General features: G+C 43.3%; 1 protein-coding gene and 1 long non-coding RNA gene across 3 annotated transcripts; one reads left to right on the top strand and one right to left on the bottom strand.

Annotated features, from left to right (window-relative positions):
- Positions 1–1,456: 1,456 nt before the first annotated feature.
- On the bottom strand, positions 1,457–5,565 carry LOC123070193 (polygalacturonase At1g48100). Of its 2 annotated transcripts, none has more exons than XM_044493262.1 (7): positions 4,982–5,565; positions 3,769–3,900; positions 3,177–3,353; positions 3,054–3,098; positions 2,764–2,971; positions 2,137–2,327; positions 1,457–2,054 (listed from the first exon to the last, which is right to left on the bottom strand). In XM_044493262.1, the coding sequence occupies exons 1-7, from the start codon at positions 5,444–5,446 to the stop codon at positions 1,659–1,661; spliced, it is 1,614 nt and encodes a 537-aa protein (XP_044349197.1). In that variant the 5' UTR covers positions 5,447–5,565; the 3' UTR covers positions 1,457–1,658. The 2 variants fall into 2 exon arrangements, with proteins under 2 accessions (XP_044349197.1, XP_044349199.1); XM_044493264.1 differs by having other exon boundaries at positions 3,054–3,095; positions 4,982–5,561.
- Positions 3,067–8,230, top strand: LOC123070195 (uncharacterized). Its single transcript, XR_006433527.1, has 3 exons — positions 3,067–3,114; positions 3,597–3,669; positions 5,901–8,230. It is a non-coding gene; the product is annotated as an uncharacterized lncRNA (long non-coding RNA).
- The last annotated feature ends 3,631 nt before the right edge of the window (positions 8,231–11,861 follow it).

The raw sequence follows: 11,861 nt of genomic DNA, 5'->3' as shown, positions 1-11,861 counted from the left end.
CGATATTTGTATCTAACAATGCACTAAGAAGTCCTAATCTTTCCGTGGTGGCAAATCTGGCACGACGAAGTCCATGCAAACATGAAACTTCTTCACAAGCTGTTTGATCAACATAAATATGGATTATTGGGAAAAAAGTGTTGCTCGAAAGCACATTGGTAGTAATATCTCAATAAGAATGGTGGCTGTGGTACATTTTCATGTTTATCAGTTGACTTACATTGAGTTTACATGTGTGCTATTGTTATGTATGATGAAATTCCCTAATAATATGGTTTGATGTGATCTTCATACAAAACTCTAGTTTTAAATAATAATTTGTTATAGTTAAGAAATGTGCTTAATGTAGATAGTGACATCCATTCCAAAATAGATGTGTGAATTAGTCTTGGTATTTAAATATTGTAATTTTGATTCTTGATGGCAGCACTTTATTGATTTAGTGTTGGTCGTGATAATTTAGAGATGGGTATATAAGCTATATGGGCCAACTATGTAAAAGTTAATGCCTTAGCTCATCCGTTTGCATGGAACTGACATGCCATTAAGATTAGAAGTTGTAATAATGCTGGAAAGATGGTAAAAATGCTTATGCGTTAACATGTTGTCTGTCCACCTAGAAGTAAGATCAGTACATTGTACGGTTCAGTAAGTGTTGCACCAATCTATGTATCTTCCATTATAGCTTATATTTGTTGTTCCCTTATTCAAAGATAGCTGATTCTCGTTGAGTTATAAGGCTAGAAAGATGGTAAAAATGCTTATGAGTGATCATTATAACCTACTCCCTCCGTTACTTAATATAAGACGTTTTTTAGTTACGGAGGGAGTAGTTAATAAATGGTCACCTCCCTGTCATGTTCTAATGGTTAATTCGCTTTCACTCATTCTATTTTTACACCATTATTATCTAATTAAGTTGATCTGTTTGAACATTTTTTTTCTATCCGTCTGTCAAAATCTTTCTAGCTACTAAACCTAAAAAAAGCACATTTCCTTTCCGCGCTGCACTGCTAGTCTTGAATACAGAATGTGTATGTTGCAAATGATTTTAGCATTTGTTGCTTAGAAGCTGGATGTAGTGTACTTGTTCATTTTTCTTACAGTTCACTTCAATATCATTTTTCCGTTCCTTCTGCCCAAGTGCCAAAACAAAATTTTCCTTTGATTAACCAATCAGTATACTTGTCATCTAAACATTTATTATATTGTATCAATCTGTTTCTGAATCTTAACCGAGTTATTCTATATTGTACATTCAACATTGTCATTGGGATTCTTGGGTCGTTAACATTTGCTTCACCTTTACCCATGTTGGCACTGTTTTTATTAATAGTAAGGTGTAGCAATGTGCAAAAGTTGTGCAGAAGTGCTGTAATATTATTTTTTAACACTTATACTTTGTATTAGCATAGAAATAACATGCTCTATATTTTTTCAGCTCACACATATAATCTGTCTGCCTGCCCATTTTATATGAAAACATCTATGTTTGCTTTCCCACAAACATGACACACTTGCCATGATAACAAAACATAAATTAAGTAATTAACTGTGTATATATGCACATGACGAGGCAATGGTGCAAAGGGTCGGAAGCATCACAACGACCACTCATGGATAAGCACCAACTAATGGATGAGGATACTATCTGTGTTTCAGCATATGTCATGGTATGACTGCAAGTTGTTCCCAGCAGGTTTTCCAATCTGCAGACAAGCTATGGGAGGGATGGTTGGAGTGAAGAGTTCCCCAAAAGCTTGCCAACAGAATGGATTGTTTAGGTGGTAGTGGGCTATTTGCACAGGTTTAAGTTGTACTCCTGTAAGTGTGATCCCTGAACAAGGTGAGCTGTCACTGCATGCAAAATGGAGAGGCTTGATTGTAAATGTCCCTCTGATGTTCTCATACTGAACGCCTGATACCGCCACTGCTGTTGTTTGATTTGTGCAGGTTCTTTTGTCGCAATAGAACTGGTCTATCATAATAGGTGTTTGAACTTCGGAGACTTGTATGTTTGAGAACCTTATGTCTTGAACCAGTCCTATACCGCCCTGCAAGGAGAATTCAATTGGTTTAGCTCAGTAGGTATTATGAGTTTATTCTGCATGCTCTTTCTTGAATTATTGATCTTACCTGCCAGGTCTTGATTCTGACACCAGTCATTGTTCTGAACATGTTGACATCTCTTACTGTTACATTAGAGACGCATGCTTTTGTGTTGTCCCGGCCTAGTCCACCAATGCTGATTCCATGGCCTGGTCCACAATTCACATTGTGTATGTATATGTTGCTACATCCTGTCTGGATGGAGATGCAATCGTCACCTGCATGGAACAAGACAAAAGATGCCATGTGATCTGTGCTATATACTCATTTTACTACTTTTGTGTAACTGCAAAAGATGCTTCGATACGATTCGTCGCCCTTTTCCAGTGTAGTCTGGAACTGCCCGTTGCACTGCAGAGCTTGCAGAACAGAGGGACATGCTTTCAGTTGATCATATGCCTTATATTATACTCCCTCCGTCCCATAATGTAAGACGTTTTTTCAAGCTAATATAGCTTGCAAAAACGTCTTACATTGTGGACGGAGGGAGTAGTTTGTTGGAATATATAAATTGTCTTGTGTTCTCAAATTCTGGTTGAAGATATGTTTCACGTGGACACGTGTTGGCAAAACAAAATTGCTGAACATAATATGAATGCATGCTAGATTGGTAAAATAAAATTCTTCTTGAAGTTAGTCATAAAGAGGAATTACCGCAAGCCAAGTTGGTATGATGAATGCTGACATCTTTGGAGTTCTGCAGGTGTATTCCGTCGGTGTTGAGACTGTTCTCAGGGGAGGATATTGTCAGGTCGTGGACCAGCACCCCTTGACAGTTGTCAAACTTGAGATGGCACTGTGAGCTGTTGACAATTGTGATGCCAGCCACTACGACATTTGAAGAACCATAGAGCCTCAATGCCTGCATCAGAGTATGGAATCAAAACTGCCAGATGTTTGTTTTGGTATACAGTACTGAATGTGCACTAAGATAGTGATCTTACCGTAGGTTTAACCCGTGGCATCCTCTCAAGCTCCTCATTGTACTGCTGGATTGTATCCAAGGTTAGTGATTAATAAACCAACTTTTGAATTGAGTGATTTAGTACTAAATGGTCGGGTCTTACCTTGTCGTCATCCTCATCGTCATTTGGGTCTGAGTAGGTCCACCACTGTTGCCCCCTACCATTTATGGTGCCACTGCCTTGAATTGATAATCCACTTAGTTTGGTGAATTCAAGCCATTGAAGCAAGCCAGAACCCCATGCTTTAGCATTTGTTGGGGCTAAGATCGTTCCTTCCAACTACAAAATTAGCACATCATTTAACCCCGTTATGTTTTTGTGTTTCACCTTTGCCAGATTGGAGTTTGTTTCTCTTTGTACACATGAAATTGTCGTTTCATTTGAATTATTTTGACATATCAAATATAGCATTGGAATCTTTTACATGCTCATAACATCAAGAAATCATTTCCCCTGCATATATAAGAGTACATACTACATAGGATGGCGTATCTATACTAACATACAAACTTTTATCTCTAGAATAAGGTGGGCTTGCAGGTGTTGTAAAAATCTAGTGCTTCTCTAGAATAAGGAGTCGTGCTGTTCAATGCAGGTAATGGGGAAAGCTTTTTCAGGTATATATTTGGCATTAGGTGCAGAATTACCTTTCTTTTTTGGGGTGGGGGTGGGGGGGGGGGGGGTGCAGAATTACCTGGAAAAGAATGTTTGGTTTGCAGTTAGGCCCAGAAAACGAGATTGGCCCAACAAGGAACTCTAGTTCTGATGGTACAAGAACTGTAGATGCTCCCAGCTTGCACACAGCAGCCCACGCGGCTTGAAAAGCCTGCATGCACACTAATTTATTAGAGATTTGTTCTCAAAAGACTAGACTCTTGTTCCATAAAATGAACCCAGCGACAAAACACACTTGTAGAGCTCAGATCCTTAAGCTAATCATAGTATATAGTTCCACTGTGCCCCTATGGTTTTGTCGAAATGAAAACTATCCAAAACCGTACCCAAAAAATGAGGATTTCTTTTGGCTGAAAAGAAGCCCAAATACACTGTTCAATGTTGGTGGAAGCTTATTTTTTGGAAACTTGCAATTCATCTCCCAATTTCCATGAGTTTAACTACCATTGAATCTTTTTTCTGGTATGCATTTTTGGATTTCAAGTATGCCTCTACATAAAACATTTCCACCTTTTTAATTTTTAAAATAAAATTTAAAGAACTGGTTTTTGAGAACTAACACTAAAAAAGGTACTGTTGGTTCATCCAATTTTTGCCATCGATATGTTTCTTGCGTGCAAAAATAATTTGAAAAAAAATATCGATATTTTCTTGTGAACCCTGAGTGGATGCCCCACTTTGTTCACCAAGAGAAATAAAAGAACAGTACCTGAGTGGATTCCTCAAAAAGGGAAAAATAAAAGAAAAGCCGTACCAGCTTGAAGTGTGTACATGTGAAGAACAGAACAATCCAAAAATAAACCAATAAAATTTCCAGTAAGCACAGGCAATCATGCAAATACTGACTACAGAAAGGTCTGTCACTAGTGACAATTTCCTGCGGCTTTGCACTGGAAATCATGCGAGGGTAGTCGATGATGATGGATCACAGGACTCAATGAAATGTACATCGGATCATATGTCCGGCAAAAATCCAAATCTTCACACTACCTGAAGTGCCACTCCAAATATACAAATACTGAAATTCTAATCTTAGAAAGCCCATGCCTAGTGGTACCTGTTTTCCTGGACTGATCAACACGGAGCGGTCATGCATGACATGCCTGATATGGATTACAAAAGGAAATGTGCAATGCAAAATGGAATTGGCAGTGAGAATTTCTGTGTCCGGGAATGCATGATGCTACACAAGTTAGCGAACAGCAATTTGAGGTGCAGTGATATTGACCGACCTTTGTATCGTCTGAAACTCCATCACCCTTGGCTCCGAAATCAACCACGTTAAACACCGCACCCGGTGAGGCCGAGGCCGCAGGTGGTCGCTGCGGCGGCGGCTGTCTGCCCTTTCCACAGCTTGGAGATGGAAGCTGTGGACTTGAATGTCCATTGCCTTTGTCAGGGCTCGGCTTCGGGCTCGGGCTCGGACTTACAGGTACATTGGGGCTTGGTTGGTATGGCGTCTGGTGTCCTTTGCCAACACCAGGGGGGCCTGGTGGCGGGCTTCGCCGGTTGCCCCCGTGCTGCCGGTGGGAGCTCCCCTTCTTTGCCTTCCCTTTCTTCTTGAGCAGAGAGGAGCTCGGTGAGCTCCTTGGCCTCCAATGCTTGCCTCTCCTCGCGTCGCAGACATCAATGGTGGAGCACAGAGCAAGCAAGACAAGGAGAAGCAGGAGGCCGAAGCCTTTTACTCTGAGCTTCATCCTTGTGTCTGTACCTGTTGGCTAGCTGTGTGGAGAGTGTTTGTACGTGCTTGGGGAGTAGATAAATAGACAGCATACACAAGAGGTGTGGATTGCTTGTGAGGAGGGAAAGACAGAGGCTTCTCTTTAAATAAAAAGCTTCAGGTTCAGGGCGGCCATGTTTGCGCCTCCCTCTCAAAAGATTAGATGAAAATGAATGCGGGAAATGGGGCCACAACTCACGTGCATGCAAGGGTCTTGTAGCTGCACAGGGAATGGGTAAGTGATGTCTTCTTGTTGCTTATGCTCCTCGCCATGATCATGTATGCTTGGCGATTTGTTTACGGCGGTTATTCAGTGAGGACTTGTCGGTGGTGAACCGCATCTATTATGACATTTCAGTAATCTCTCTCTGCTATAATCTCATCTATACCGTTTGCTCCGCATCTTCTTTGACACCGATTTACTGAAACAGGAATGAAGCATAAAATTTATTCACGAGCGGGGAGGAGTAATTTCGGCACCAGATTTTGTGGGGAAACAAAACGGACGTTGTCCTTTATATATATGCTTCCCTGTGGTCCAAGAGATCACGTGCAATTAGAGCGCGAGTATGTCCAGTTTGGCAGCTAATCCAAAAATCCATATGCATTATGGAGATACCAAGGTGATGTGCAAACTCATAGTTTTCATATTGGTTGTTTTCACATCGTGGGACCTACTCGTCAATAGGGCATCTTTTTCCCCCAAGCTCTCAATTGACTGCTAAAGTGATTTTTTCAGACAAAATCGTCATATCGAAGGTTATTATGCAGATCGGCCCAATATGAGGACTCGGCTAGAGTTGCTCTTACTAAAGTACGGAATTACTAACGCTCACAGGCATCTCGCTGAAGCAAAATATTTTTTGCTCTGTTTACAGCTCTAAGAAACAACGAGGGAAACAAGTAAAAAATAGTCATCTCAGGCAAACCTAACAGCTCACTTGCTTTGCAGAATTTAGTCAGTTTAGCCAGATGGCTATGAATGTGCTTTACCCGGCATCCTCGGCGGGTTTGCCCCCGTGTTGAATGATAGACATAGTTGTCCCTACGTTTAATCTATAGAGGTGCCATGCCAGATCCCTGCTCTTTTGTTTTTAACCTCTGGAAGATTGATGCGTCTCTGCCATGCCATTGCTGTGCACGCAGTGCAGTTATGCGTATGTGCCCACTTTTCGATCGGTTGCCAAAACCAAAGGCAGACATGTGATCGATCATTGACGGGACGAGCTAGCATCTAGCCGAGGCGGAGGCTAGTCCGTTCCTGAAGCATACGTACACCGTGCTCGTGGTCGTGGGATCGTGGCAACGGTTTTGAGCTGTGTACGTGAAGGTTAAGCTGTGGGAACGAAGCCCATCGAATCAACGTGTGGCCATGAACAGCCGCGCGACACAGGGCAAGAGGGCGCGGTAGAAGACGAGCGCGCACATGCCCGGGTCACATGGGGGCAACGGTCACGGGCGGAACGGAAGGGCCGCGCGTTTGTCCGCGCATCGGCCGGGCCGCAACCGATTCTCTTCTCCCGTGCTCCTTCGTTGTCCAATCATTCATCCATCCACCCATCCATCTCCGCCCTGCCGCTCATGGCCGTGCATCCTTGCTTATTAGTTGGCTTCCAAAATAGGTTGCCCCGCTCGGTCGGTGACTTGATCAGCCGTGACCTCTCCCCTAGGACAATGGGTGGTCGATGCCCACATTTTCAGCGCTATCTCCGTCTCCGAGACGATCAATCTCCACAGCCTACACGTCTCTTAACTTGTACGTGATGTGAACTGGTACATTTTGTGAAGGCAGACAGAGGCCATAAAAAAGGCCCTGAATCCACATGCCCTTGCTCAGAAACAATCACCGCCCCCTGCACTGCACTGCACCCGCCGCCAGGCGTTCTGTGCTGTCCCGGAGGTTCGCCAACACGTAACACGTAGGAGGAGTATGTGGCTACACGTCTGGTTTCCCTTACTGTCGCGTTCGCGCCTAATCTTCACTGATTTCTGCACTCGTCCTATTCTTTTATTGCACCGCTGCAGAATCCATTTGCAAGAATCTAATCTACGCTCAGATTGTCCTGGCACCTGTCCACCTTCTCTTCTTTATACATCCGCATACGGCAGGTGTTTGATTTATACGCACGCAAGTGTATCCTGGTCACAACAGCAGCATTGATAATCTGATTGATACAGCACTGCTGTACATCAGTATTATTACTTCGTTGTGGTTCATCTAATATAGCGTATACAGACAGACAATGGGAAGGCACAACTGCTCTCTGCACACGTGGTTACTAATTTTTTTTTTGAGACAAGTACACGTGGTTACTATAGTATGCAGTAACAAACACTCGACTGGTCACTCATCAGGCTAAGCCTCACAGGACGCACTTTTATCGCTAGCGGCAACCTGCTGGTTTGACGATAAATCGGCATTTAGCAGCAACTGCTCGGTGAAAGACAAATACTACTGGCAGGCACGGGGTCTGACGTCCACTGGTTAATTCTCAAGGCAACGACATACTCAGGGCTCCTCCTCCACCTCCTCCTCCTCTTCCAAGAAAAAAAGTTAGGGTTTGTGCCTCTCGCTGGCGCCGGCGCAGGTCCGCCTCGTCTCCGGTGGCCCTAGGGCCATGGAGGCGCGGTGGATCCTGGCAAGGGCCGGCGGGAGGGCTCCGTTTTTAGTCGTTTTTTTTAATCTTGTTAGGGTTTGTGTCCTACTCAGGAAGGCGAGACGGCGGCGGCTCCCTGAAGATGGAATAAAGGTCTCCCCGCCTAGCCCCCGTTCCAGCGGTGCGTCTAGCATCGTTGGTGGGCGTGTGGAGGTGTGTCTCCGGCAGATCTATCTTTGGTGGATTTGCTCGGATCTCGTCGTTGTTCGTCTACGTTCGTGTGTCTTCGGTTTGGATCCTTCCGATCTACATTATTTTTCATCGGCGACGGTTGCTGTTCTGGGGTGCTGGTCCTATGAGGCCTTAGCACGACGACTTCCCGACTGTCTACTACAACAAGTTGTGTCCGGCTCCGGCGATGGAGGGGTGATGACAGCGGCGCGCCTTCGGTTCACTTCGGTGCTTGTAGTCGTTGCTAGGTGGTCTACGATTCTGGATGTAATTTTTATTTCTGGTATTCGTTGTACTGCCATGATTGAAGATGAATAGATTGAAAGTTTTTTCGCGAAAAAAGGACATACTAATACAGACATTTAGATAAATACACCTTACAACTTGCTAGTAAAACAACAGATTGAACGCTGGACGTAGAATACTACAACTCGTTGCAAATGGAGCTGCAAGTACGTAGATTTGCAAGCTGTCGAGGCCTGTCGGCCTGACAGTCTTGGTACACAAAATTACAAATGAGCAAGCTCCTACATTTTTTAATAAATGACGTTTTTCTTATCTCACAATATATCATTAAGCGGATACAAAATCATAATGAGCAACACCAGATCTTTGAATAGCTAAGATGCACACAACCAAACATCAACAGTTTAAAAAAATAAAAAATAAAAACTAACATATCGGCAATAGTAAAGTCATATAGGACAGACATTGTGCCTAGCGAAGGAGATAGTGGATCGATACGGAGATTATGTTGCGACCATGTTAGGTAAATATCTCTCTCCACACCCGCTCCACCCGCATACTCGCCATCCTAAGCAGATTTTGATACTTCGTTCGATGTAGCGTAGACCTCGTACGAAACGTACAACAACAAAATCTGCAAAGGAGAGGCGTTTTTGGCATTTAAGTTTTTTTTGCTACACTAAGCTTTTTGGCCTAATTTTTCTGCTGCGTGCTAGGGTTTGTTCTAGGGTGACGGGGGAGAGAAACATGAAAATAAAAAAAAATTCTACGAAACACCCAATATCCAATCGAGGAAATGCATAGCAATGAGAGGGAAGTGTGTCTACATACCATTGTAGACCGAAAGCGGAAGCAATATCCAATCTAGGAGATGCATAGCAAGGAGAGGGGAGTGTGTCTATATACCCTTATAGACCGAAAGCGGAAGCAAATATAACGCGGTTAATGTAGTCGTACTCTTCGCTATCCAATCACGATCCAAACTGATCTAGCGCTGAACGGACGACATCTCCGAGTTAAGCACACGTGCGGCTCGGTGACGTCCCCTCCTCCTTGATCCATCTAGCAAGAGAAGGTGGAGAAGTAGATGGGATCTCAACCAACACGACGGTGTGGTGGAGATGGTGGTGGAGTTACTCCGGCAGGGCTTCGCCAAGCCGTACCAAGAGAATATGGTGGTAGAAGGGAGAGGTGTTGCGTCAGGGTTTAGGGTGCCGTTCCCTTCATCTCCCTCCACTATATATAGGGGCAAGGGAAGGCGGGCGCAGCCCTTAGCCCCTCCTCCAAGTAGGGTTGCGGCCAAGGGGGGAGGAGTCCCTCTCCAGTACGATAGATGGGGGACTCCTCCCTTCCCCTTCAGGGACTCTTCCCGCCAAGCTACATGGACTACGGGGGCTGGTGCGCCTAGCCCATCTAGGCCAGGGTGCCCCCCCTTCAGCCCATGGTGGCCCTGGGGGTGGTGGCCCACTGGTGGTCCCCCGGAACCCTTCGGTGCCCCCCTGTACGATGTCGGTATACACCTGAACTTTTTGGTACTCTGAATATGACTTCCCATATATCAATCTTCACCTCTAGACCATTCCGGAACTCGTTGTGATGTCCGAGATCTCATATGGGACTCCGAACAACCTTCGATCACAATTATACATATCTCAATACTACTCTAGCGTCAACAAATGTTAAGCGTACGACCCTACATGTTCGAGAATCATGCATACATGACTGAGACTCCTCTCTGGTCAATAACCAATAGGGGGACCTGGATGCCCATATTGGTTCCCACATATTCAACGAATATCTTTATCGATTGAACCACGATGTCGAGGATTCGGGTAATCCCGTATGCAATTCCCTTTGTCCGGCGATATGTTATTTGCTCGAGATTCGATCGTCGGTATCTCCATACCTAGTTCAATCTCGTTACCAACAAGTCTCTTTACTCGTTCTGTAATGCAAGATCCCGTGGCTAAACTCATTAGTCACATGAAGCTTCTTGTGATGTTGTATTATCGAGTGGGTCCAGAGACATCTCTCCGTCATACGGAGTGACAAGTCTCAGTCTCGATCCATGCAACCCACCAAAGACCATCGGAGATACCTGTAGAGCACCTTTATGATCACCTAGTTACGAAGTAACGTTTTATAACACACAAGGCATTCCTCCAGTATCCGGGAGTAGCATGATCTCATGGTCGAAGGAAGTATACTTGACATGAAGAAAGCCATAGCAAAACTAAATTGTTATGCTAAGCTTATGGTTGGGTCTTGTCAAACACATTATTCTCCTAATGATGTGATCCCGTTATCAAATGACAACTCATGTCTATGCTCAGAAAACCATAACCATCTTTGATCAATGAGCTAGTATAGTAGAGTCTTACTAGGGACACAGTGTAGTTTATATATTCACAAATGTATTTAAGTTTTCGGTTAATACAATTCTAGCATGAATAATAAACATTTATCACGAATGACAAATATGATAATAACCAATTTATTATTGCCCCAAGGGCATATTTTCAACATAGGGCTGGTTTCCCACCCATATCCTATTTGGTGCCTTTGAGCGCCACTTATAAACAATTTTGCTACATGCCACACATCATCCCTCCCATCGCTACGTGGAAAATGGGTGGCCCATGCAGTGTTTTTTTTCCACAAGTTTCTGTCGACTTTCTGGGCGGTTTTTCTTGGCATGGGTTTTACTAGGTTTTCTTTTTTTTTCTTTCCAATTTTTGAAATGTGGGAAAAAAAATCAAATCCATTTTTTTTTGCAAATTTGATAACTTTCCTCAAATTCGTGATTTCTTTTTCAAGTTTACAAAATTTCTTTTCAAATTTGTAAACTTTATATTTTTTTCTAAAAAAACCTTTTGCAAGTTGTGAACTTTATAAAAATTCGTGACCTTCTTTGAATTTACGAAATTATTTTAAAATAAATAAATTAATCCATGATTTTTAATTCATGATTTTTTAATACATAAACTTTTTTTGAATTTGTTAACTTTTTGCATGTTCATGATTTTTGTAAATCTGGACTTTTCAATTTCGTGAACTTTTTTGAAATGGTCAACAGTTGAGTCAATGGTCAAAGGGTCAGTCAGTGGTCAACAGGGTCAAGTCAACGGATCAAACCAAGTCCCTGAAAATAAAAAAAGAAGATCAAAACCATGGCTGGGAGATCCGAGCGAGCCAGCAGCTCGTGTTCACGGGCCAGCCCACGAGACGCTGCAGAGTGAGTGCATAGGCGTTTGTATGGGCCGGTCCATTTTCCTTTTCCTTTTTTGTTCTTTTCTGTTTCCTTTTTTTTACCTTTTC

The sequence above is a fragment of the Triticum aestivum genome, chromosome 3B (assembly GCF_018294505.1).
Source record: "Triticum aestivum cultivar Chinese Spring chromosome 3B, IWGSC CS RefSeq v2.1, whole genome shotgun sequence".
Taxonomy (NCBI): domain Eukaryota; kingdom Viridiplantae; phylum Streptophyta; class Magnoliopsida; order Poales; family Poaceae; genus Triticum; species Triticum aestivum.
Note: the sequence above shows the minus strand (reverse complement) of the source record. Positions and strands in the feature narration are given on the sequence as shown.

Bases quoted from the DNA above. Each gene is read 5' to 3' on its own strand.
- LOC123070193 (XM_044493262.1), bottom strand. From the start codon at position 5,446: ATGAAGCTCAGAGTAAAAGGCTTCGGCCTCCTGCTTCTCCTTGTCTTG. The intron at 3,099-3,176 runs GTAAGACCCGAC...GATACAATCCAG, and splicing joins ACGATGAGGATGACGACAAG to CAGTACAATGAGGAGCTTGA. The intron at 2,055-2,136 runs GTAAGATCAATA...TTCTCCTTGCAG, and splicing joins TCAGAATCAAGACCTGGCAG to GGCGGTATAGGACTGGTTCA.